This window comes from Zalophus californianus, chromosome 10 (assembly GCF_009762305.2).
Source record: "Zalophus californianus isolate mZalCal1 chromosome 10, mZalCal1.pri.v2, whole genome shotgun sequence".
In the NCBI taxonomy this organism is placed as follows: Eukaryota; Metazoa; Chordata; class Mammalia; order Carnivora; family Otariidae; genus Zalophus; species Zalophus californianus.
The window spans coordinates 104,921,642-104,948,785 of record NC_045604.1 but is presented as its reverse complement, the minus strand read 5'-3'; the positions used below and the strand labels follow the sequence as shown (position 1 = coordinate 104,948,785).

General features: G+C 45.7%; 1 protein-coding gene across 8 annotated transcripts in view; it reads left to right on the top strand.

Moving 5' to 3' along the window:
• Positions 1-27,144, top strand: part of STYXL1 (serine/threonine/tyrosine interacting like 1) — a 59,237-nt gene that overhangs the window by 16,081 nt on the left and 16,012 nt on the right. For 7 of the 8 annotated variants that reach the window (XR_003523202.1, XM_027612638.1, XM_027612635.1 and 4 more), the window contains exons 4-8: positions 5,637-5,698; positions 9,365-9,503; positions 13,546-13,691; positions 16,635-16,712; positions 19,370-19,515. Coding sequence is in view for 7 of the 8 variants with exons in the window: in XM_027612638.1 (XP_027468439.1) it covers positions 5,637-5,698; positions 9,365-9,503; positions 13,546-13,691; positions 16,635-16,712; positions 19,370-19,515 (571 nt within the window). In the remaining variant the exon portion in view is untranslated. The remainder of the gene's footprint in view (positions 1-5,636; positions 5,699-9,364; positions 9,504-13,545; positions 13,692-16,634; positions 16,713-19,369; positions 19,516-27,144) is intronic. The other variant, XM_027612639.1, reaches the window with a different exon arrangement.

The window sequence follows — 27,144 nt, the reverse complement described above, 5'->3', positions numbered from 1 at the left end:
ACTTTCTTAGAACTGCGCTGTTGTTTATGGACCTACCTTCCCTCCCTCCCTCCCTCCCTCCCTCCCTCCCTCCCTCCCTCCCTCCCTCCCTCCTTCCTTCACAGGGCTCCTACCTGCATCATGACTGGTAGATCCCTGTCTCCTTTTCTTGCCATACGTTTCCCTCATAAATCTCTTGCACATCTTATCCTATACTGGCATTCGCCTCAGGCCATTGCAAATCATACAGAAATTGGGGGCTGAGAAAAACAGATGGAAAGGTGGGATTTATGCCTCACCGCTTGGCAGGTGCTGAGGGTCCTGTCCTGAATGGTAGAGGAGTGTGGATGTTTCTCTTTGTCACCGGTTCTTCATCGCTCGCAGGATCACTTAAGGAATGGGCTTCGGTTGCTACTTTCCTGTAGCTTTTCCTGGTTTTACAGGATTTTGCTGAACCATTTTCTGTATGCACATCCATTTCTTTAGTCTCTGTTGCTTGGGTCATCAGGCATTACTGCAAGTCTTTTCTCTTTTGAAACCTTATCTTTTCCCCCTGACTTTTACAGCCCATTGTTTTATATACGTATATACACATATATGTGTGTATATGTTTATATGTTGTATCTAGCAACCTTTTTTAAAAAAGATTTTATTTGAGAGCACACGCACGAGCGTGTGCATGCACACGAGCGGGGGGAGAGGGAGAGGCAGACTCCCCGCTGAGCAAGGAGCCCGATGCAGGACTCGATCCCAGGACCCCGAGATCATGACCTGAGCCAAAGGCAGACGCTTAACCAACTGAGCCACCCAGGTGCCCCATCTATCTAGCAATCTTGATGTGCTGTCCTGTTAATACTAATTGTTTGTGGCTCTGTTGGATTTTCAATATAGACAATCCTATTTATGACGGCTCCAGTTCTTTTAAATTCTTATACCTTTTACTTATTCTTATCTCACTGCATTGCTGTGCCCTTTGCTCTCCAGTGTGGTGTTAGAGACACAGGGACTGTGAGCGTTTTGTCTTGTTCCTCCCTTTATCAATCACTGTGATGTTTGGTGTAGCTATTCAGTAGTTTTTCCCATGAGGTTAAGGAAGTTCCTGTATATATCTAACTTCCTAAGGATTTTTTTTTTCCGTGATGTGAATTGAAATTTTCTGCGTGCCAAAGAAGGTTCAAAACAGCGAAAGGAAAACCAACAAATCATTGAAGTAGTAGTTAGTAAAAAAATTATTGTATACACACCAAAAAGACAGTTTGCAAACTGGGAACATTCAGACCAGACTGTGGGATGAGGCTCAGGGGTGTATTTATGATCAAGCTTCATAGTGAGAAAGCCGTGAGGATTTATTTTTCAGGGACTGGTCACAGTATTACAATTTTCTGTGGTTCCCTCTTATCAGCCTTGAGAAACAGTTCAAAGCTTGCTTATTCTTTCCAGAGACACAAGCAAGAGATAATCCAGGTCAAGTTAGCCTTGTAAAATAAACCGAATTCAGCTTTGTTCGTATGACTGACCTGGTTTTGTCTGCTCAGGGAATTTGCAAGGTTGGTCTCCATTTCTGATTTTAACAGCATCTGTGGAAATAAACGTACAATTTTTCTCCTTTAATATCTTAATATGATTTCCTAGTATTACATAGTTCCTGCTAGATTATCTTGTATTTTGTGAACACTGTTAGATTTGGTTACTATGATTTCTGATTTTCACATCTATATGAATGAATGAAATGAGCTTACAGTATATATACTCTGCTTGGTTTTGCTTGTTTTTAAACCATACAGACCATGTATCTGACTTCTTTTGCTCAAGGTTATATTATAAGATTCACTCATACTGTTATATGTAGCTACATGTGGTTGGTTTGTTTTTGTTGCTACACAGCATCAAGGGTAAACAAAGCCAGGCTGTGGTTAAAGTGGTAAGGACACTACTAGGTATTTATCCAAAGGATACAAACATAGTGATTCAAAGGGGCACATGCATCCCAATGTTTATAGCAACAATGTCCACAATAGCCAAACTATGGAAAGAGCTCAGAGGTCTGTCGACAGACCAGACGAATGGATAAAGAAGATGTGGTGTATATACAATGGAATACTACTCAGCCATCAAAAAGAATGAAATCTTGCCATTTGCAATGATGTGGATGGAACTAGAGGATATTGTGCTAAGCAAAATAGTCGGAGAAAGACAAATACAATGATTTCACTTATATGTGGAATTTAAGAAACAAAACAGATGAACATAGGGGAAGGGAGGGAAAATAAGATGAAATCGGAGAGGGAGACAAACTGCAAGAGACTCTTAACTCTAAGAAACAAACTGAGGGTTGCTGGAAGGGAGAGAGGTGGGGGCATGGGGTAAGTGGATGATGGGCATTAAGGAGGGCACTTGATGTGATGGGCAGTGGGTGTTCTATGCAACTGATGAATCCCTAAACTCCATCTCTGAAACTAATAATACACTATATGTTAATTGATTTTTAAATAATAAATAGAAAGTGGTAGGGGAGATTTTAATCAGTAACATACTGTTGCAATAGGAAAGAGTCCAGCATGAACCGAACTCTGCTTTGGTTTGTACAGAGGTGACTGGCTAATTGAAGGGAGAGTGAAGGAGGGGGGAAGGAGGGAGTGAGGCTCAGGGGACTGGGAGAATGAACAATTACAGGAAGGGTAGGGGATGTGGTCTGTGTGAGACCCATCTGGGTTTGCTAACTGGCACTTATTAAAGTTAGGCTCCTACCCTTCCCCGGAGACTGGGAGGCAGGGATCCTATCTTCAGGTGTTGACTGGGACAAACAAAGTTCTTTTGATAGCCTTGAGTCTTTTCAGGCAGGCACTTTAAGGGGAGCTGGGGTCAGCCTCAGCCTATGGCCTTTAGCTGTTTCTAAAGATGTCTTAAATGTATCTTCAGATGTCTGAAGTTTTTGTTACTGTTTTTTTCACCCGTTGAAAAACTCTGGATACAAGTCTTGTTACTTGTATTGCAGATTTTTTTCTCACTCTGTGCCTTGCCTTTTCACCTTTTTTTTTTTTAAGATTTTATTTTATTTTATTTTTTATTTTTTAAAGATTTTATTTACTTATTTGATAGAGAGATGGAGAGCCAGAGAGCATAAGCAGGGGGAGTGGCAGAGGGAGAAGGAAAAGCAGGCTCCCCGCTGAACAGGGAGCCTGAGGCGGGGATTGATCTCAGGACCCTGGGATCATGACCTGAGCCAAAGGCAGACGCTTAACTGACTGAGCCACCCAGGTGCCCCAAAGATTTTATTTGAGAGAGAGAGAGCGCGCGCGCGCGCGCGAGCATGAGCAGGGGGAGGAGCAGAGGGAGAGGGACAGACTCCCCACTCAGTGGGGATTCTGACTTGGGACTGGATCCCAGGACCCTGAGATCATGACCAGAGCTAAAGTCAGATGCTTAACTGACTGAGCCATCTAGACACCCCTACCCTTTCACCTTCTTAATGTTGTATTTTAACGAGAAAAGGTAGACGTTCTTAATTTTTTAATTAACATATAATGAGTTATTTGTTTCAGGGGTACAGATCCGTGATTCAACAGTCTTGCACAATTCACAGCGCTCACCATAGCAGCTACCCTCCCCAATGTCCATCACCCAGCCACCCCATCCCTCCCACCCCCCCACCACCCCAGCAACCCTCAGTTTGTTTCCTGAGATTGAGTCTCTTACAGTTTGTCTCCCTCTCTGGTTTTAGACGTTCTTAATTTTATTAGGATTAGGTTTGCCCGTATTTTCTTTTTTGGTTAGTGCTTTCTTGTGTCTTTTTAAAAAAGAAATAGACTTTATTTTTTAGAGCAGTTTTAGGTTCATAGCAAAATTGAGCAGAAAGTACAGAGATTTCCTAAGTCCCTCTGTCCCCCCACAAAAGCATTGCCTCTCAAACTATGCTCAGCCCCCACCAGAGTGGCATTTTTGTTACAGTTGATGAAACTAATTTAATACCTTGGTATCACCTGAAGCCCAGAGTTTACAGTAGGGTTAGTGGTGTACGTTCTCTGGGTTTTGACAAATTTATAGTGACATGTGTCCATCATGACAGTATCATATAGGATAGTTTCACTGCCCTAAAAATCCTGAGTGCTCTGCGTATTCATCCCTCCTTCCCCACTAACCCCTGGCAACCACTAATCTTTTTACTGTCTGTACAGTTTTGTGTATTCAGGAATGTCCTATTGTTGGAACCGTATGGTAGGTAGACTAAAATTGGCTTCTTTCACTTATATTAACTCTCCTCCATGTCTTTTCCTGGCTTGATAGCTCTGTGTGTGTGTGTGTGTGTGTGTGCATGCGCATGCATGCACGCGCGCGTGCTCAATACTCTTCCATTGTCTGGATGTGCTGCGGTTTATCCATTCACTTATTTAAGGACATCTTCGTTGCTTTGAACTTTTGGCAGTTATGAAAAAAGCTGCTATAAACATTTGCGGTCATAGATTTTCAGTAATTCGGGTAAATACCAAGGAGCAAGATTACTGATAAGAGTATGTTTAGTTTTGTTAGAAACTGCCCAACTGTCTACCAAAGTGACTACCATTCTGTGTTCCCACTAGCAATGAATGAGAATTCCTGTTGCTCCACATCCTCACCAGCATTTGGTGTTGACCGTGTTTTGGATTTTTGACGTTCGAATAGGCTTGTAGGGGTCTTGTATTTGTCGTTTCAATTTGCATTTCTTTGATGACATGACATGGAGCATCTTTTCCTGTGCTTGTTTGCCACCCGTATCTTCTTGGGTGTGCTGTGTCTGTTCATATCTTTTGCCCATTTTTAAATCAGGTTGTTTGTTTTCTTGTTGAATTTAAGAAGGATGTCTTGGGGGTGCCCGGCTGGCTCAGTCAGTGGAGCATGTGACTCTTGATCTCGGGGTTATGAGGTTGAGCCCCATGTTGGGTGTAGAAATTACTTAAAAAATAAAATCTTAAAAAACAATGATGTTTTGGATAACATCCCTTTTTAGGATTTAGGGATAAGGCTCTCTGTTCCTGTTCACATTCCTCCCAACTTTGAGGACATCAGTCACACCGTGTGCCCTAGCAGGGGCATTAGAACCTCAGTTCTTGGGTTTGAGTCTGAATTTGGGTCTAAAGTTCCATGAGGCATTTAGTATGAGCTCACTCTGGCTTTGATTTCTCCCCTCCCCACTTTTTTGGACCTCAGAGAAAACTTCCCTTAAATCAAAGATACAAAGATTCCCTACCCCTTAAGGGGATGTGTGGGAATGGGTATGATGGGGCAGGAGAGCCATGTGGCAGCTTAGAACAGTGGGACTATACGCCTTGAGTTTTATTTTTTCTTATTTTTTCAAGATTTATTTATTTGAGAAAGAGCATGTGCTAGTGGAGGGGGGCAGGGGGAGAGGGAAAGAGAGAATCCCAAGCAGACACCCCGCTGAGTGTGGAGCTTGACACAGGCTTCATCTCACGACCCTGAGGTTATGACCTGAGCCAAAACTGAGAGTCGGACGCTTCACCGACCGAGCCACCCAGGTACCCCACATGCCTTGTTTTAAACTGACAATTAATATCACCCAACTGCCAAACAAACATGTGTTGAGGATGGTGCAAGTATTCCAAGTAGTTTGATCGTATGTTCCTTTGCAAATACGGTTATTAAATACTTTTCCTTTCTAGATGTGCGTTCCAAACGGGAGTATGACGAAAGCCATGTGATTACAGCCCGTCGAGTGAAGAAGGTAGAGTGGCAGAATCCGAATGTGGGGCAGGCTGGCCACCTTACAGGAGGGTCGGGGGAAATGGGGGATTTTATCCTAGATCCAGAAGGTGGCAGGGTGGGGGACACTGAGCAGCAGAGGCAGGACCACCCCTGTGCATTCACCAGGAGAGTCTCCCACACCCCTCACATGCTCCCTACGGTGTCCCCACCCCCCATCATGGCCAACAGCTTCACTGAGCAAACGCTGATTTAATTTCTTGATGGGCCAGGCACTGTTCCAGACCTTGGGGGATACAACCGAATACAAGATGCCCTCGGCTCACTGTCTTCTGTCCTACTCAGGGAACAGACAATAATAAACCATCAAGATAATTACTATAATCCAGCCTGACTCAGACTCAAGGGCAAGCAACTCTTGATCTAGGGGTTGCAGGTCTGAGCCCCATTCTGGGTATAGAGATTACTTAAATAAATAAACTAACAAAAAACTATAATCCAAAGATGGAAGCCACTTTGCTTCCCTTCCCTATTTCCCTGCTCCTCCCCCATTCCATCTTTTTAAAAAAAAATATTTACTTGAGAGAGAGCGCAAGCACACAAGCAGGGGGAGGGGCAGAGGGAGAGGGAGAAGCAGACTCCCCGATGAGCAGGGAGCCCAACGCGGGGCTCCATCCCAGGATCTTGGGATCATGACCTGAGCCGAAGGCAGACGCTTAACTGACTGAGCCACCCGGGTGCCCCTTATTCCACCTTTTTTAAAAAGACTGAGCCCTGCATGCAGTCACCATGCCCCCCTCCTGCACTGAGGCCTCTTTCTCCACCCCCACAGGATATCTTCTCTGTCAGGTCATTGCCAAGCCTGGCAGCCTCCGCTCAAGATCCCAACCTCATTCTCCGCCCTCTTCTCCCAAGGTCTGTCTTCCCCGGTTTCTCCTCTGTGCCCTTGGTTCAGCTTCCTTTTCTCCTGCTGCTGCCTGAAGAAAATCACTGCTTCATCCTTGCTCTAGATCTGTCAGTGTACCTTCTTGCTCAGAGATTTCACTCAGGCTTCCAGTGTCAGCTGTCCAACTGCAATTAGCTGTCCTGTCAGTTTTTTACTTCTAAAGTTTTGTCTGGCAACACTGACCCCTTCCCCTCCCACTGCCGCTGTGCTGGGATGCACTCCATCTCTGGCCCTTTGCCATGCTGAACTTGACAGGGAGCCTGGGCCCTGGCTCAGGCATTTTTCCAAGATAAGCTTGCTGCTTGGGGGGCATAGCTCAGTGGTTAGAGCATTTGATTGCAGGATAAGCTCACTGCCTAACACCCCCCTCTTCCCACCCCCAAACCCATCATTACCTGCTTCTCCCCGCCCCACTTCTGGGGTTTTCAGTTGGCTGGCTTCAACCTCTAGTTTCTGGCTCTACTCTCATATCTGCATATTCTTTTGATTCTGGCAGCACCCCCAGCTCTGGAAGAGACATTCTTTGGGCCTCAGCCAGGCTGACACCTCTTGGCTCCCCTCCCCAACTTCCCTGCCAACAGCCCCAGCACGGCCCCAGCAGGACACACAGCCCCCAACTGGGTGCTCCTGGCCTCCCTCTCCAGCATGCATGCTTCCCTTTTTTTTTTTTTTTTTTTAAGATTTTATTTATTTGAGAGAGACAGAGTACAAGCAAGGGGAGGGGCAGAGGGAGAAGTAGACTCCTGGCTGAGCAGGGAGCTCGATGTGGAGCTCCATCCCAGGACCCTGAGATCATGACCTGAGCCGAAGGCAGATGCTTAAGTGACTGAGCCACCGGGGCGCCCCGGGCATGCAAACTTCCATTCTCATCTGGCACCTCAACAGTACTGCCCTACTGCGTTGCCTTGGTTCTAAGATGCACATATCTACCCCCCCCCATATTCAAACATTTCTGAAATTGCAATATATCCTACAATAGGTGTGTACTTTATTATTTTTTTTTTTAAGATTTTGTTCAAGAGAAGGAGTGAGGGAGAGAGCAGCAGTGGGAACGGGAAGGGGGGAAAGGGAGGCAGAAGCAGACTCCCCACTGAGCAGGGAGCCCGATGTGATGCATGGGCTTGATCCTGGGACCCCAGGATCATGACCTGAGCTGGAGGCAGATGCTTAACCGAGTGAGCCACCCAGGTGCCCCAACCAGTTCTCTCAATCTAGGACAGAGTACCTGTGCACACCTCCACCCCTCCCACCCCCCCCCCCCCACCCCCCGCTCCACGCCAGTGCACTGCTCTCTCAGGCCTCCAGACCTTTTGCTGGGAGCACAGGGATGCGTGTTCCTTGCTCATCACCGTATCCTGGAGGCTCCATCTGGTCCTTGAGGCATCTGGGATGGGCTCAGCACGTTTATTGACTAAAGTGAACGATCGGAAGCTGTTCCTTCTGCCTGGAACGTTCTCCCCACTCTTGTCTGTCTGGCGGATTTCTCCTTACCCTTGCCGCCCCAGCCTCCCACTCTGTACAACCTTTCTGAGTCCTCTGGGCCAACTCGGGGTGTTTGCCTGTGCTGCTTTGAACCTCTGTATTCCAGAACCTCACACGGCGTAAGCATAGGGTGGACCCTCAACGTATACTTATTGAGCAAACAAGTCAATGTCCAGCCACATCTGTCCTGCCCTCCCACTTGCTCCACGTCTCCACTCCCTTCCCCTTTGCTCATGTTCGTCTCCACACCCAGAAACCCCCCTTCCCTCATTATCCATGCAAACCCTGCTCGTCCTGAACACCGGCTCTCTCCTAGTTCCTCCAGACAAATGGGATTCCTCCCTGCTCAGTCCCAGAGAACTTTCTGGTTTGTCCCTCCACAGGCCTTGCTTGACTGCCTTGTAGCAGAATCGATATAAACTCGCCCTACCCCACCTGCAGGTCCTCTGTGGGGCCATCTCTGTCAGCCAGACAAGGTTGCAAGGGACAGAGTCAGGCTCGGGATCCCCTTAGTAGTGGGGGCCTTAGGGAAGCCTGTAAACGCATGAAGACTGACCTCTCAGCTGCCACCCAGCCAGGCCTCCTCGAGCTCTGGGACACCCTTTGGGGTCCTGGGCATTGTTCCTGCCCCCGTGGTCTGCCTTCCTGGCAACTCAGCAGCTCCTGGCTACTCATGACCGTCCTGGTTTCTGCTTGCCCTTTCCTCCCTCTGACCGTATTTATAGCCACATGCCAGGTACTGTTCTAGAAGCTCAGAGTACATCAACAACTACAAAAGAACAAAAGTTCCCGCTCTCAACAGAGCCTACAGGTGAGTCTGCCGCATTATATCCGCTTGCTTATGATTTCTGCTTATCTAAGCCTTCTGCTTATTGCCCTTCTTATGGCAGGTTTTGGATTTGGCCTCCATCACCAACTACCTTCCCCTAGAGAGAGGATGCCCTCACTTCGGTTGCTCTGAGAGCATGCATGCCAGGCCCCCTAGTGGGCCGCGGGCTGCTCGGTAGACCAGCTCTTGGGTGAGGACACCGTCTCTGGTCCGGTCAGCTCTGGCCAGCTTTGTCCATAGCAGGTCATGTGGGCGTGGAAGGTGCTCGGCGTCCAGCACACTCTCTGGCCCCTTCTCGGTGCTTCCGGGCCTGTGTGTGTAGTCAGGGGAATGGGCACGGTCCTCCCTCCAGCTGCAGCCAGGGCTGGAGTGCGGGGAGTATGTGCCCAGCCGAACCACCCGCCAACAGACCTCTCCTGTGGTTTCTTTAGAGGGCAAATGAGTATCTTCTCCCGGGGTCTGTGGATCTGGAGTGCGTGAAATACTGTGTGGTGTATGATAACAACACCAGCACCCTGGAGATCGCCTTAGGAGGGGAAGACGAGGACAGCACCGAGGACAGGAGACACGGTAGGTTTTTAGGAGCGCGGCCGGAACAGCAGCTGGTGGTGATGGAGCCCTTTCGCAGTACGCCGGGAACCACACCGAAGGTGCTCCCTGGGTCAGCTCCCGCAGAACACGCCCTGGAGAAATGGGTTATGCCAAGAGCGGGGGAGGGGCTGAGATGTTTCCTTCCTTGCAAAATGCCAGGTGAGCCTGCCACAGCCTCGTGGGTGCTGGCAGAGGACGTGAGGCTCCCGGGTCAGAGCAGTGAAAGTAGCCAGACTGTCCTCCTCTCCTTGCCCCGATGCCCGAGCCCCCATTCTCACAGGGTGACAGGGAAGAGGGCCAGAAGAAAAACCTACCCACACTGTGGGTTGTATTACAGGAGAACCCTGAGCTCGGGGGACCGAATCTTCTTTCTTTTTTCTTTTTTTAAAAAAGACTTTGAGAGAAAGCATGAGCACAAACAGGGGGAGAGGCAGAGGGACAAGCAGACTCCCTGCTGAGCGCGGATGCGATGTGGGGCTCGATCCCAAGACCCCAAGATCATGACCTGAGCCGAAGGCAGATGCTTAATTGACTGAGCCACCCAGGTGCTCCCAGGGCCTGAATTTTTTATAATGGGCAGAAAGCCTTCCCGCCCCTAGCTCTAGAGGGAGAAACGATCTATCCTCCGAGGCTGTTTGATATACAGATACTCTGGAAAAGCCAGTACCTTTGCTCACAGGACACGTAGAAACCTGAGAGGCCATGGAGAATGGTCTCTAATAGGTAACATCCCCATTTTATAGATGCGGAGATTGAGGCCAAGAAAGGTGCATGCAGTAACTCACTCAAGGTCTCACACGTGTTGAGTTAGTTATTTATTGCCATATAATGAATTGCCCCCAAACTCAGTAGCCTAATACAGCAAATATTAACTGGTACCAGGTTCTGGTATGGCGTGTCTGCTGAGATTGCAGTCGAGGTGCTGGCTAGGGTCCCTGTCATTTGAAGGTCTGACTGGGCTGGGATGATCTGCATCCGAGGGGCCTCACATGGGTATGGCCAGGAGGCCTCCATTCCCTTCCACCTGGATCTCTCTGTAGGACCGCTTGGATGGCCTCACGACACGGCAGCTGGTTTCCCCTGGAGCGGGCCATCTAGGAGAGCGGGAGAGTGAGGGACATCCACATGCCTCTTGCAACTGAGTCCTGAGACTTCTGGTCATTTCTGCCCCATTCTGTTCATTAGAAAAAAGTCACTAAGTGCAATCTACCCTCAAGGGGTGGGGAATCAGACTCAACCTCCCTTTATATTCTTTCAAATATTCTTGTATTTGAAAGAATTTGTGGACTGTTTTTGAAACCACCACACCTAGTAAGTGCTGGGGTTGGGATTCGAACCCCGGGCAGGTTGGCTCTGTCTGGTCTCCTCCCAAGGCCTGGATAGCAGAGCAGGAGAGCAAAGCAAAGTTGCTCCAGTCCCAAACTGGAGCATTAAATCGTGGTGGGCTCTACTCTTCTCTGTGTTCTGAGGCACCCCTACATTCTCCACGCAGCCCCTGGTTTGGGGCTGACAACCCCTTTCCTTTGGCCTAGGGGCTCTGCGGCTTGTGGCTCAGCCATGAACCTGTGGGGGTTTCCATGGGCGCAGGCGCTCACAGTAGCGGTCACTGGGTGGCGCTAGGCTTCCACCTTTAATACCAGTCTTCCCAGGCGGTCCTTCACCAGGATATCATGCCCTCTTCCCCAAGTTTATCGGGTTGGTGCCAGTCTGCAGTCCTAGGATTGTAGGCTGGACCCTAAAACCATAGCAAATGGTGGTCAATAAAGATAACCCCCTCTATGTTCTATAAATGACCTCATGGAGCCCCCATTCTCAGTAGGAAACCACAACAGCAAAACAACACAGCAAAACCCCAAACTGCATGCACGTGTACATACATACACTCGCACATTCGCACGTTGTCCACTCAAGGCACTTTTCTCCTTTAAAATGGCATCTTTCAGGTGAATGCAGAGTCTCTGGGGTAAAAGACCATTTCGAGGTTTCTCTCCCTATCCCCTTTCTACTGTTAAGCACCCACCTCCCCACCCCCCAAGGGAATCTGGTCATGGGTGGAGCCTCCATCACCTCCTAGAAGCAGGGGTCCGACTCTGTGTGGTCCTCTCTTGCTGGCCTTGGGCCACGGGCCTCTGTCCTTGCTGTGTCTGTGGCTGAAATGTCCCCATCTAGGGTGAGTCAGGGGGGGTTCCCTCCCCTTAGCACTGTGACCTCCTTCCCAGGTGTTCCACAGGTGCTGCTGGTCCCTGGGCTATGGCAGCTTCTCTCCTCTCCTGCCCTGCTGGGGGGGCTGTCTCAGGATTCCTAGTGGGAAGCGGGGCACAGGTGCTTTTTAGCACGCCTGCCCCTGCAAACATGGTGTTTTTACCTTCTCAGCTGGGTCTCTTCTTAGGAACCTGGAGAGTACCTTCCCTTGTCTTGGCCCATGGGGCTCTTTCTCTAAACTCCTTTTACCAGGCAAAGGGCAGCCCCCTTCTGGGAGGAGAGACCTTTCCCTTACGTTAAATCGGCCTGCCTTCCTTGCAACATATGAATTAGAGACCCTTCAAATGGGGCTCTTGATAGGTGTGGGTGGAGTTCCCTGGGCTGGGGCATTCAACACAACTGTGAGGGGAAGCTTTGGGAACATGGGCATTTTTCCCCCCTCCTCTCTGAACAAAGCCTGACTTTCAAGCCAGTTGCCTGGCTAAGGACCCAAAGTAATTTAACTTAAAACTCTCTGCTGAGCGGAGAGCCCGTTGGCCTGGATGGGGTCTCTCATCCTCCTGAAGCAGTGGGTGCCCCAATTCAAAGTGTGCGAAGCCTCGTATCATTGGTGAATTCCCGATTAATAGGATTAAAAATAAATTTAATGTTAATAACCCCATCATAGCTGGGTAGCCTGGGCTCCGGACTGTCGTCCTGGCTTTCCTCTGAAATCTCTAATTATTCTCCTGGAAACTGGGCTTTCTCCGGCGCTGACCCCATGGCATACCAGTGAATAAGCCTCCAGGGGGTCATGTGACATTGGTGGGAGAGCGGCTGTCTGGCTTAAAGGCAGCAGCAGTGTGTCCTGGGACTCCGCTCTCCTGAACCCTCTGACCCCTGAGCCATTATTCAGTCACTTGCTCAAGAGGGAGACGGTGTTCAGACACCGGGGACTCTGGCTTCTAAGCCAGGCCTTCTATGATAGGGTTTGGCTCCTGTCTCTCGCCTGCCACAGTTTCTCTCCTGGCCTGGCTGCTGACCCCAAGGCTCTTTCTCCAGATCCAGTCCTCCAGACGGGTCTCAGGCCCCTGTTGTCCTCAGTAGCCCCTGCTGGAACCGGCTTTCTCTGGCCAAAGGTTCAATATAGAAGTCAGAGTCAGAGTCCCAGCCTTAACCTTTCCCCTTTTAGCTGGTTCTCCAGAGTCTGCAGGGAGGTATTTGTCTTCTTTAGGGCTTAGATCGTCGCCTCGGGGGCGGGGGTGGGGGTGGGGGGGCGGTATCTTGGCTTAGCCTTAATTGTGCAAACTTGCTGATAGATATCTAATTTTCATAGAGTCTCCTAGTGATTCTGCAGAGCAGTGAAGGCTGTTGGTATCTGACCAATACTAACACGTGTCGATGAGGATGTGGAGAAATTGGAACACTCCGCCTGGGTGTTTGAAGGGAAAGGAGTGAAACCTAGCTCGTACAGGGTTTCTTTTTCGGGTGATGGTTGCACAACTCTGTGAATATACTGAAAACCATGACTTTACCCACCTTAGGTGAATGGTTTGGTATATGATACGTGATGTATACATGCGAGAGACCTTTCCCTTCTGTTAAATCCTCTTTCCTTGCAATAATGTGGAGATCTATATCATCTAAGAATTTACAGAAAAGAAGGATCAACTTACTTGGTAACAAGTGGCTTAAATTTGAGTTGTTAACACTCCCCTCCATTTAGATTTCCTTCAGGTTCCCAGACCGTTGCTTTTCCAAATCGAGTGGCCGTCAACCGGAGCTTTAGGCAAACGATGAGCACACGGGGGCTGTTCACCTCTTTGGTCTCTGCTCTTAGAACTGGTGCCTGGAGCTGCCGTGGAGTGTGGCAGGGCGCTGGCCCACCTCACCCACCACCCCATCTGCATCCTGAAAGGAGGCTATGAACGCTTCTCGGCCACGTACCACTTCCTCCGGACACAGAAGATCATCTGGATGCCACAGGTGAGGCAGGGTACTGAGCCCAGGCAGGCTCGGATGGAAGCATGGTCTCCCCCTGGTTGACCAAGGGATGGGGAGCAGGACAGGGGAAAGAGGAGGTGGGCCACGTGGGAATGACGGAAGGGATGGAGACTGTGCTCGGGAAACGGACCTGGGGCAGCCAGGAGGTCCAGGCCACGAAGGTGAATTTCTCATCGCTGGATTCAGGCCAGAGTCAGCACGGTGGTGAAGAGGTGGGGCCCGTCCAGAGGGCAGGGGTCCCAGGGGGAGCTCTGGATGGCAGGCTGTCATCAAAGATAGGCAGAGGCGCCACAATTTGAGGCTGCCTGTCCGTTCTCAGCTGTCTGGACCCACAAGCCCAGAGGACACAAAAAGGACAAGCTAGCATCCTGCCTGTGAGGAGTTCTTGGCTAGCGGGAGAGACAAGGGCCGCCCCAGGTGAGGTGAGGCCCCTCCTGGAGCCAGACCAGAAGGAGGAGGAGGAACTTGCAAGGAAGAGAGGTGGGTGGAGGGTGGCTGAGGCAGGCACGGGGTGGCCATGACCGACAGGCAGGGGCTGGTCCCTGGAGGGCATCATGCAGCCGGGGGCTTACTGAAGAGTCTGAATGCAGTGGGGTGTAGACATGCAGGGGCTTCATTCTTTCTACTAATTACCTTTGGCTCTTTGCCCTTAGCAGCATCTTGGGCACATTCCAGAAATTCTGACTACTTTTAAGCGAATCATAAAATGATGGGGGAAATGTGTGTATCAACTGGATCTTTCAGAGATACAGAATGAAATATTTATGGGGTAAAACAATATGACATCTGGCATTTCAGAATAGTCTGGGGTGTGTTGGGAAGTGGGTGAGGATAGAGCTGAAATAAACTGACCATTAGTTGATGATGTTTGCAAACGGGTGATCAACCCAGGCGTTTATTATACTATTCTCTCTCCTTTTGCATATTTTTAAAATAATTTCTTAAAAGCGAAGAAAAGCGATCAGGCCAGTACAAGCGAGGCTAGTGTAACCTTCCAATCTCAGATCTGAATTAAGTCTCATCTATTCCCATCTCCCAGAGCTGGGCAGTCTTCAGTTTGCTGGGGTGGGAGTAGCCAGGGGTGTGGGTTGGCTGCAGGGACCTCTCCTCCTCTCTTCCTTGCTCCTGGGCCTGTGACTTCGGTGCTGGGGGTTCAAGGTGGGGCCTGTCTTGTGGGACTGGCTGCCCGTCAGTGGTGGGGCCAGGCCTTCTCACTCTGTTCCAGCCCGGTTCTGTATGTTGCTGGTGGCCTTAGCTGCTGGTTTCCTTGGGGCCCGGTTTAGGGGCCCCATCCGCTACTAAGAATCTTCCAAAGAAAACCATCTGAGACTTCCTCCCAGGAGCACCCCCAATTCCTTGTTTTACTTTGGCATTCCATGACTCCCTGACCACATCTGCACTCCTTCACACTATGATTTTCAGCTCCACTGGTGTCCCCCCAGTCTCCCCGTCCTGCCAGGCACTGCTCACTCCTAGAGGAGCACCCCTTACTGGCTTTTCCTTGTGCAAAATAAGTATTTCTCTGCAAACCTCACCCTGCTGATAACTCACTTCCTTCCCTTTGGAAAACAAGCTTTAGTAAGGTTCAGTAACCTGTAAGTAAGTTCATCAGGAGGAACAGCACATATTTAAATGTACATTTTGGTCAGTGTTGGCATGTGTACACACCTGAGACTTGCCCTCGCCCCGTCTTAGGTAGATTGGGAAGAGGGGTGCGTGGTGGCTGGTGGTGGCAGCTAGCAGGGCTCTGCCCTAGGTGTCTGTGGCCCTCCTTAGAGTGTAGGCACCTAGTATTTGTCGCTCCCTGCTTTGGGGCTTTTGTTAGTAGTTCAGGGGCACGAGTGAAAGCCCCACTCCCCTCCTGCTATGTGTTCTGAGACACTGGAAAACAGGGGTGTCCCTGCTGCTCCCCAAGGAACTCCTTCTAGGAGGGCAGGTGGCGGCGCTGAACGTGACCTTTAGACAGAGCGACTTCTCATTTCCTCTGCTTTAAACGTGGCCTCCCTTAAATGAGATTTCGCTTGGAGCAAAAGGTTCGGGGACCAAAACGTGAAGCCCACACCAGAGAGAGATGATGGTGAGCCCCGGGCTGCCTGGTGCTGTCAGATTGCACTTGAGAAAGTTCACCAGTGATCGTGGTGTGGAAAGCAGACCCGTGGGGGCTGCCAGGGGGGTCTGGGGAAGGCGGAAGGCCGCCATGGTGAGGAGAGGACAGATTCAGGAAACACTTGGGTAGTGGCACTGATTAGACACAGGGAGGGGTGGGGGGGTGAGGGCGGGACATGCGGGGAGGGAGGAGCCTGGAATTAGTACCCTGGTTCCCTGTGTGGGTGACAGGTGGGGGACACGGGAGGCAGAGACAGCGTGGGGGAGGGCAGCGGGCTCAGTTTGGACATCCTTATGGATGTGGGTGTCAAAATCATGGCATCTAGAATTAACATGCGCTTGCTCTTACCAGCCTGGTGTGTTTTTCCCTGCCACACAGCCATAGGAAAGGAAGCTGGTTTGAAAGCAGCAGGAAGAGTTGATAGATCTGTGTCGGGTGTTCAGTGAGATTTTCCGGATGAAACTAGGAGGGTGTCCTTTGGCTCCAGCAAGCTGAGCATCCTGGGTGTGGTCAGCCCGAGCTCTGGGGAGGCTTTGGATCCTATCGAGCAGGCCTGTCTGCAGGTAGAGGGGTCCTGCGTCCCTTTCGCACACTTGAGCATCGGCTCAGCTTGCTGTCTGCTCTTTGAGAAAGGCTTTTTGAGGCTGACAGCTTGGGAAGGATGTAGGCTTGCAGTGGGCTCACTGGGAGGGGTTAAGGCTAAGGCCAGAAGGCTCTGAAGCCTCTGGACAGCCAAAGTAGCCTGCAGTGCTTATTTCTGAGTCCGACTTGGAGCCAGAGGAATTTTGGAACTAGGTTTGACCTTTGAAATTACGTAGGTCAGCATTTCCCGTGGAACACTCGCGCAAGAAAGGGACCTCCAAACAGATCATATTGGAAACAACAGTTTATACAACGTGAGTGTGGTTTTTGTTTGTTTTCTTGAGACTATGCTTAGCTTTTGTACTAAATATCACGAGTGATTTTCAACCCATGCCAATAATAAACAAGTAGCCACTGTGTTATGATAAACATCTGGGCTACAAAGTCAGCCCGAGGAACCAGTAGGAAGGTTTTTAGCAGTTCCTCGGAGGTACGCTTTGAGAATAGTCTTAGCCTGCCATGCTTTACTGGCTGTTTCCCAACTAGTTTGTAAATTATTATTTGATGACAATTTTTTCTAACCAATTTTTTCTAACCACCTGGTTGACACTCATAATCTTTCCTTGGAACAATCAGATTTTGTAAATTTTCCCCTTCAGTTTTATTGAGATATAATTGACATATAACATATATAAGTTTAAGGTGTACAGTGTGTTGACTTGATACATCTAGAGTATATTGTGAAATGATCACCAAATAGGTGATCGAACCTATCCATCACCTCACCTAATTACCATTTTTTGTGTGTGGTGGTAAGAACATTTAAGATCTACTCTCCCCACAACTTTCAAGTATATAACACAGTATTAACTAAAGTCCCCATGAACTTGTGCCTCTTTATGTCTGGAAGTTTGTATCCTTTTGATGAACATCTCCCATTTCCCCCACCCCCCAGCCCCTGGCAACCACTGTTCTACTCTCTGTTTCTATGAATTTGGCCTTTTCAGACTCCACATATAAGTGAGATCATGCAGTAGTTGTCTTTCTCTGTCTGACTTACAGGCATGTCCTGAAAATATTGTGGATCTGGTTCCAGACCACTACAATAAAGCAAATATTGTAATAAAGCAAGGCAAATGAATTTTTTGCTGTGTATAAAAGTTATGTTTAGACTATACTGTAGTGTGTTAAGTGGGCAATAGCATTACGTCTAAAAAAAATAGACATACCCCCCCTTTTCTTTTAAGATTTTATTTATTTGACAGAGAGCGAGAGAGAATGAGCATGAATCAGGTGAAGGGCAGAGGGAGAAGCAGACTCCCTGCCAAGCAGGGAGCCTGATGCAGGGCTCAATCCTGGGACTCCAGGATCATAACCTGAGTGGAAGGCAGACGCCTAACCGACTGAGCCACCCAGGCGCCCCAATGGTGGACATACCTTAATTAAAAATACTTTGTTACTGAAAAATATTAACCATCATCTGAACTTTCAGTGGGTCATAATCACTGATCACAGATCCCCATAATACATATAATAATAATGAGAAGGTTGGAAATTTTGTGAGAATGACCAAAATGTGACAGAGACACGAAGGGAGCAAATGCTGTTGAAAAACGTCACTGATTGACTTGCCCGATGCAGCGTTGCCACAAATGTTCAATCTGTAAAAATTGCAGTATCTCTGAAACAAAATAAAATGAAGCACGATAAGATGAGGTATTCCTGTATTTCACTTAGAGTAATGCCCTCAAGCTCACAAATGGCAGGATGTCCTTCTTTCTCATGACTGAATACTATCCCATTCCGTATACATGACACATTTTCTTTATCTGTTCATCTGTCGATGGACAGTTAGGTTGTTTCTGTGTCTTGGCTACTGTGAATAATGCTGTAAGGAACACGGCAGATACTCCTGCAACATCGTGATTTTATTTCCTTTGGATATATACCAAGAAGTGGGATGGCTGTGTCGTATGGTAGTTTTATTTCTAAGTGTTTTTGAAAAAACTCCATACTGTTTTCCATAGTGGCTGTAGTTAGCGGATTTCTTTGCTGCCGTTTACTTCTCCGGCCTTTACTTGGTAATGTACATTGTGAATTTCTGAGACAGGGATATCCTAGGTACTGCTTCCCATATGTACTTGATTCTCTAAATCCTTTTTTTCACAGTGCATTGCGAGGGACCACTGTTTTCTAGGACACACTTTGGGGGAATGTAGGAATCATCTTCCTCTTTGTGTCTTTGTTTTTCAAAGAAACCCCAATTTTTCATATCTTAACTTTGGACCTGGAATTCCAGTGAGCTCCCATTTAAGTGGTGTCCTGACCTCCCTACCTGTCTACATCAGAACTCATCAGAATTTACTTCCTAATGACACATAGGCTCTATGTGAGTAGTTTTAGTGGTTTTTTTCTTTTAAGAAGGTGTTAAAATTCTGGTGGCCTCCAAAAATATAATACAATTATAATTGTGTCATTAATAAGATAATTATAATATATAATTATATAATAAAAGGGCTGTCCCATCAATGATAACATAATATAATTATAATATGTAATAATATAAGGCTTCCCACCCTCCCCCTCCCCCTACTGGACACGCTCTGGATTTATGCAGTTCTGCATCAAGGGGTTTCAGATGCCAATCTTTGTGCACCCAGCAAAGTGCACACAGGTGCCCTGGGGGGTAAGTGGGATGTCCACGTTCAGATGCAGCATACTGTCCCATGGCTCAGTGGCTCCGTCCTGTTACTATCAGCCTTCTGACTCCTCATGCCAGTCAGTCTCATTCATTATTCTGGAGTATCTTTCTAATGCTGAGCCACATTTCAAGAACCAGAAAACAAAAACAAACAAAAAAATCCAACAACAAAAACCAAAAACAGTTTCTTCCCTGGGGAAAGAATATCTTCTTCTATGACATATAGCATATGTATTCTATACAGCACCCTTTCTCCTTCCTTTCCCTCAGGAACTGGATGCCTTTCAGCCCTACCCTGTTGAAATCATCCCAGGCAAGATCTACCTGGGCAATTTCAGGCAAGCCTGCGACCCGAAAATTCAGAAGGATTTGAAAATCAAAGCACATGTCAATGTCTCCATGGAGACAGGGCCATTGTGAGTAGAAATACTATTGATTTTTTTTTTTTAAATTAAGCATTTATATAAGATTCCTAGTGCCATGCATTTATAGAGCTGAAAGGGCCTTAGAAATCAACACACACTGGAATAGGCTCTGTACTTACCTTCAGCTGTTCCTGGTTTGTAGTCTATTTCCTGGCTTAGCCGTGGCATCCTCTGCCACTGAGACCCAATACTTGCCCTTCAGATCTTACCACTAGGAATGCTTTCCTAGTGTTTAACATTATGGTATGGAGTATTCCATTTTACCCTACTTCTCAGGCCCTCTGAGAAGTGACCCCTGTCTTAGCCCATTGGGGCTGCTCTAGCAGAATACCATAGACCAGTGGTTCATAAACAGAATACATTTCTTTCTCATGGGTGTGCAGGCTGGGAAAATCCAAGCTCAAGTCACCAGCAGACTCAGTGTCCAGTGAGAGCCTGCTTTCTGGCTCATAGACAGCCCTATTTTTACTGCGTCCTCTCATGGCAGAAGATCACCTTCTGGCCCCTCTTTTACAAGGGCATTAATCCCATCTCTTAGGGCTCCACCCCCATGACCCAGTTTACAATTCCACTTTAAATGACCCCCAAATCCCAGACAAAACCTTAAAACAGGGGTTTCCAGACAATGGCCAATAGGCAGCATAGGACATTGATTCCTGAGAGGAGGGAGAAAAAAAAAAGCAAGATGAGCCCCTCAGTTGACCCAGCTTATTAGTAGGAGACTGCAGGTCATAGTACAGGAAGCAGGCCAAGACAGATCCTGTCATTCCTTCTGAGTTGAGCGTATAGAGTTGAGAAGTCAGAGAGGTCAAGTTGGCTGGAATTTGCAGGAGAGAGTAGCATGGAGAATAGAGAATGGAGAGCTGAATATAAAGAAAAAGCTCTTAACATCTGCAGAGTCCCCCCCCCCCCCCAACCTGAGTCTTCAGCTGAGTACTGATAAGCACGTACACGTGAGGAAACGAGTCAAGGCTGGGAGAGAAACCAGTAGAAATGAGCACACAGTACAACCCCCAGAGATCATGTAGGGCCAAGAGTAGTTTGCATTTCCAATCAGAGTAGACAAAACTCACAACATACTGGGCCTCAAAGAGGGCACTGAGAAAAGTGTTGCTTCAGTTGTGAGGAAAAACTAGCTCTAGGCTAGGGATGAGGGTGTCTGAAGTGAAACATACACTGGATGGATTTAAAGGCAGATTAAACACTGCAGAAGAAAAGATTGGTGAATTAAACACTGCAGAAGAAAAGATTGGTGAATTTGAAGACACATTGGTAGAAAGTGTCCAACATGGAACCCAGGGAAGGAAAAGATTAAAGAAAGACCAGAACAGAAACATGTATAAGTTGGAATCTCCAAAGAAGAGGAAAGTGGAAAGACAGAAAACATATTTAAAGAAGTAACAGCCAAAATTTTTTTTCTAAATTTGATAAGAACCATAAAGTTTATCACCAGAAATAATTATGTAGATAAATATAAAACACTTTCGCTGTCACTTTTATATCTCTTCAAAACACAATTTATCACATGGGCTGCCTGGGTGGCTCTGTCAGTTAAAGCATCTGACTCCTGATTTTGACTCAGGTCGTGATCTCAGGTTCATGAGATTGAGCCCTGTGTTGGGCTTGTGCTGAGCCTGGAGCCTGCTTAAGATTCTCTCTCTCCCTCTCCTCTGCCCCCCACCCTCTAAAACAACAAAAACAAACAAGACAAAAAAATGAAAAAAAAATAATTGATCACAGAAAAAATAGTAACAATGTATTTTGAGATTATAACATATGTAGAAGTAACACGTATGCCCATAGTTTACTAAGGCGGGAAGAGGCAGAATGGAAGTATACACTTGGAAGATTCTTACTCTATGTACATGAAGTGTTATAATGTAATAAAAAGTTAAAGATGTGTTCTAGAAACTCTAAAGCAATTACCAAAAGCTAGAACAAAACAAAAAATAAAACAGTTATCAGTAATAAGACAAAAAAAGAAAAAAATGGAATCATAAAAAATCCAAAAGAAGGCAGGAAAAGAGGAACAGAGATGAGGCCAATAGAAAACAAATAGCAAGGTGATCATGTCAATAATCATACTAAGTGCAAATGGTCTAAATACCCCCAATTTAAAGGCAGAGGTGTAGTAGGCTATTTACAAGAAACATACTTTATTTTTTTTTAGGTTTATTTATTGAAGTAATCTCTGCACCCAACGTGGGGCTTGAACCCATGACCTTCAGATCATGAGTTGTATGCTTCTCTGACTGAGCCAGCCAGGTGCCCCAGAAACATACTTTTTAAATACAAAATGAAGATAGGTTAGAATGGATGGAAAAAGATACTTCAGGCTATGACTAATTAAAAAAAGAAACACACCAACTTTTGGAATGACTCCATTATTAGATGAATTGAACTTCATAGCAAAGAATACTACTGGATATAAAGAGGGTCATTTCATTATGGGAAGATGATCAATTGATCTAGACTCTAGATTCTAGAGAAATCCACAGTTATAATCAGATTTCAACATCTCTCTCTCAACAGACAGAAAATAGGCTATAATTTCAAAGAGTAGAAGAGCAAAATTGCCTAATTGACAATTATAGAACACTCTGGCCAATAACAGTAGCGTTCTTCTGGTCTTTGAATGTATTCTACAGTATACATTCTTTTTAAGAGAACATGGAACATTTTTGACAAGATAGACTATTCTGGGCACTAAAACAAGTATCAAAAATAATTTATAAAGAATTATGTTCTCTGACTACAGTGGAATTAAGTTAGAAGCCAGTAAACCAAACAAGATATCTGGGAAGAATTCCAGATGCTTGGAAACTAAGTAAAACACTTCTAAGTAGCCTGTGGGTTGCAAAGAAACCAAAAAGGAAGTTAGAAAGTATTTTGAACTGAATGAAAATAAAAACCCCACATATCAAAATTTGTGGATGCAGCTAAAGCAGTGCATAGAGGGAAATTTATAGCCTAAATGCCTATATTAGAGTCTCAAATCAAATCAAGACCTAAACTTTCACCTTAAAAAAATTAGAAATCATAAGAAGGAGGAAGGAAGGAAATTATAATGATAAGAGCAGAAATAAGTGAAATAGAAAACAAAACAATTTGAGAAACACAATGAAAACAAAAGTTGGCTCTCTGAAAAGAGCAATACTGGGGCGCCTGGGTGGCTCGGTCATTAAGCATCTGCCTTTGGCTCAGGTCATGATCCCAGGGTCCTGGGATAGAGGCCCACATCGGGCTCTCTGCTTGCCGGGAAGACTGCTTCTCCCTCTCCCACTCCCCCTGCTTGTGTCCCCCCCCCCCCCCAAATAAATAAAATCTTAAAGTACTATTGCTAACCTATGCCAAACTGATCAAAAAAGAAGAGAGAGAAGACAAAAATTATCCATGTTAGGTGTAAAAGAAGGTATATTTTCATTACAGATCCTACAGATATTAAAAGACATTCTCTGGGCACTTACCCCACAGAAGTGAAAACTTAAATTCACATAAAACCTGTACATGAATGTCTGCAGTGGCTATTCAGCTGGTGAATGGTTAGACAAACTGTGGTATACACATACCATGGAATACTACTCAGCAATAAAAAGAATGAACTATTGACATATGCAACAACTTGGGTAAATCTCTAGGGAATTAACACAGCCAATAATAAATAAGAAGAAGGCAGCAGTCCCAAAAGTTTAGATATTATGTGGTTCCACTTAAATAGCATTTTTTATATCACAAAATTTTATAAATGACAGATTAGTGGTTACCAAAAGTTAGGGAAGTTAGAGGGTAGGGGGTATGGTTACAAAAGGGCAACATGAGGCATTTTTGGTGTTAGAACTGTTCAGTATTTTGACTGGTGGTGGACATGAATCCACCCAGGTGATAAATTTTTATAGAACTTCTTACACACACACACACACACACACACGCACGCACGCACGCATGCACGCATTCCCAAAATACAAGCAAAACTGGGGAAATCAGAATACAATTGATAGATTGTATCAGCATCAATATACTGATTGTGCTATTACAGTTTTGCAGAATGTTACCATTGGGGAAACGAGGCAAAGTGTACAGTGGATCTCTCTGTATTTCTTACAACCGCATGTGAATCTACAGTGATCTCAGTAAAATTTTTAATTAAAAATTTAAAAATAATTAGGAAATATTAGGAGTTATTTTATGCCAATGCATTTGAAATTTAAATTAAATGAACCAATTCCTTGAAAGACTCAAGCTATCAGTGCTCACTTAACAAGAAATGGGTCATCTGAATAGCTCCATATCTATTAAAGAAATTGAATTCATAGTTAAAAAACCTTTTCACAAAGAGGACTCTAGGCCCGTATGGCTTCACTGGTGAGTTCTGCTGAACATTTAAGGAAGAAATAATACCTGATCTGCACAGTCTTCCAGAAAATAAAAGAGGGGACACTTTCCTATTCATTTATGAGACCATCATTACTCTGATACCCAAAACTGACAAAAACTTTATAATAAAACGACAAACCTCATGAACATAGGTATAAAAATTCTTGATAAAATTTTAGCAAATTTGACCCAAAAATATATAAAAGGGATTTGATCCAGAAATATATAAAAGGATCCAAAATTTTTGCAAATTTGACCCAAAAATATATAAAGAGAAATGCATGACCGAATGTATTTCTTCCAGGAAGGTCAGTTTGGTTCAACATTAGAAAAATCAATGTAATTTACCATATTAACAGACTAGAAAAGAAAAAAACTTAAATTATCTTCAGAAGAGAGACAGAAAAATGGCACCCTGCAACTGCTGAATCTGTATTTTTTAAAACGTTTACAGGGAGGGGGACGCCTGGGTGACTCAGTAGGTTGAGCATCCGACTCTTGATTTCGGTTCAGGTCATGATCTCGGGGGAGGGGGTGGTGGTGGTGGTGATGGGATCAAACCCTGGATCGGGCTCCCTCAGTGGGGAGTCTGCTTCTCTCCCTCTCTCTCTGCCCCTCCCTCCACTTCCATGTTCTCTCTCAGATAAATAAAATCTTTAAAAAAAAGTTTACATGGAGGGAGCATTTATAAAACTCGATCCCAGGACCCTGGGATCATGACCTGAGCCAAAGGCAGATGCTTAATGACTGAGCCACCCAGGTGCCCCATACGTTCATGATTTAAAGAAAAACTCCAAGCAACTGGAAATCGAGGGGAATTTTGATCTAATGAAAAAAAAAATCTATGCAAATCTCTATAGCAAACATCACATTTAATGATAAAATATTGGAAATTGTTCCTCTGAGTCTGGGAACAAGGCAAAGGCGCAGCTATCACTAGTATTTAACACTGTACTAGAGGCCCTAGTTAGTGAATATGACAAGAAAAAGAAGATAGGAATTGAAAGGGAAAAATACTTTATTCAGGCAATATAGTTATATAAGCAGAAAAGCTGAAACAAGCTCCCAAGAGATTATTAGACTTAAGTTTGCTGGATTCAAGAAATACACAGACATCAATTGTTTTTCTGCACACAAACGAGAAACAAACTGAAGATTTAAAAACATACAATAGCATAAAAATATTAAATACCTAGGATTATACCTAATTAAGGATGTGTAAGCTCTCACCAGAAAATTACACAGCATGGCTGGGAATTATTAAGACTACCTGAGTAAACAGAAGGTGTTATTTTATTTTTAATTAAAAACATTTTTTTTAATTAAAAACATTTTTAAGTAACCTCTGTACCCAGTGTGGGGCTTGAACTCACAACCCCAAGATCAAGAGTCACATGCTCTACTGTGACTGGAGCCAGCCAGGCGCTCCACAGAAGATGTTATTTTAAATTACCTGAATAAACAGAGGATGTACTGTGGTTATGGATTAGAAGCATCCATTTTGTAAAGATCTTGGTTCTTGTCCAATTGATCTATAGATTCAGTGTAATGCCCATAAAATTCCAGTAGGTTTTAGAGTAATGCTAAAATTTATATGGAAATGCAAAGGCCAAAAATAGCTGAATATCAAAGAACAACAAATAGGATACTTGCTTGACCAGGTACCAAGTCTTAAAAAACAAGAAAGGCATTGTGATATTGGTACAGGATAGAAGAATACACCAATGGAGCAGAGTAGAGTCCAAGCAGACCCATGCCTATACAGACGCTTGAATTTTGACAAAGATTTTCTCCTATGTTTTCTGCTAAAAGTTTTACGGTTTTAACTTTAAGAATTTGTGATCCATTTTGAAATAATCCTTGCATATGGTGCCAGATGTAGAAGGTTTTCTATATGGAAGCCATTATTTGTTGGGGGGAAAAAAAAGATCCTTTCCCTTTGACTTATTAGATACCTTTGCTGGAAATCAGTTGACCATATGTGTGTGGTATTATAACTGGATTTTTAATTCTTTTTTATTGGCCTGTGTTTTTCTTTATATCCATCTGTATTTTTGACTACTATAGCTTTATAAGAAATGGTGAAGTCAGGTAGAGCCAGTCCTCCCCTTTCGTTCTTTTTCAAACTTGTCTCCTTTGCATTTCCAATAAATTTTGGAATCACCTTGTAGGTCTCTACAGAAAACCTGCTGGAATTTTGACTGGGATAGAACTGAATCCAATAGGCCAGTTTGGGGAGAACTGACATCTTACCAATGTTGAGTCTCCTGATCATGAACAGGGGTCTACCCCTCCATTTACTTTGCTCTTTCATTTCTCTAAAAAATGTTTTATAGTTTCCAGTGTACAGGTCTTGCACATCTTGTGTCTGATTTCTTCCCAAGTATTTGGTATTTTTGAGGTGGTTATAACTGGTATTTTTAAAATTTCACTTTCTGATTGTTTGTTGCTAGTGTGTAGAAATGCAGCTGATTTTTATATAGTAACCTTCTCTCCTTCCACCTTCTCCATCTAGATGCCTCCTACATTGTGAAGCTTTTCCCAGCTCCCTCAACTTCTCCCTGCCCTTCCTCTCCAGTATCACATGCAGGTCTTTATCCCCAAATCTAGCCAGTTGGATTGGGGTTATTTGTTTCTGTGTCTGCCTCCGCCAACAGACTGGGAGCTCCTTGAAGCTGGGAGAGGCTGGCCCTCTTTGGTTCAGCTTCTGTCCACTAGGGTCCAGCCCAAGGTCTGGCACACAATAGGCATTGAGGAAAGAATGAATAGATGGATGGATGGATAGATGGGGGAGGGGGAGAGAGAGAGAGACAGAGAGACAGAGAGAGAGAGAAATGGGGAAGAAAGGATGGATGGACAGATGGAGGGATGGGCATTGTGCTTGATCTGCTGAAACTAAACCAGCCTCCCTTTATTTCTGAATCCACTGCAGCTTCCTGCATGCTACAGTGGTCTACATGCTGCCCAATGTCCTCAGTAGACCAGTCTTCATAATTAACATTGCCCAAGTACTTAATGCATGCCAAATGTTTTGCAGGCTCCTTGCAGGCATCTTCTACCTCCTGGCCGTCCCCTCTCTGCCTTGTTCGGGATGTTCTAGCCACTCTTACCTCTCTGTTGTTTCTCGAGTCCATTAAACACACTGCCTCTCAGCACCTTTGCACTTGTGTTCTCCCCTACCCAGAACCCTCTTTCCTCAGATGGCTGCCTGGCTTGTTCCGTTACCTCCTTGAAGCCTCTGCTCAA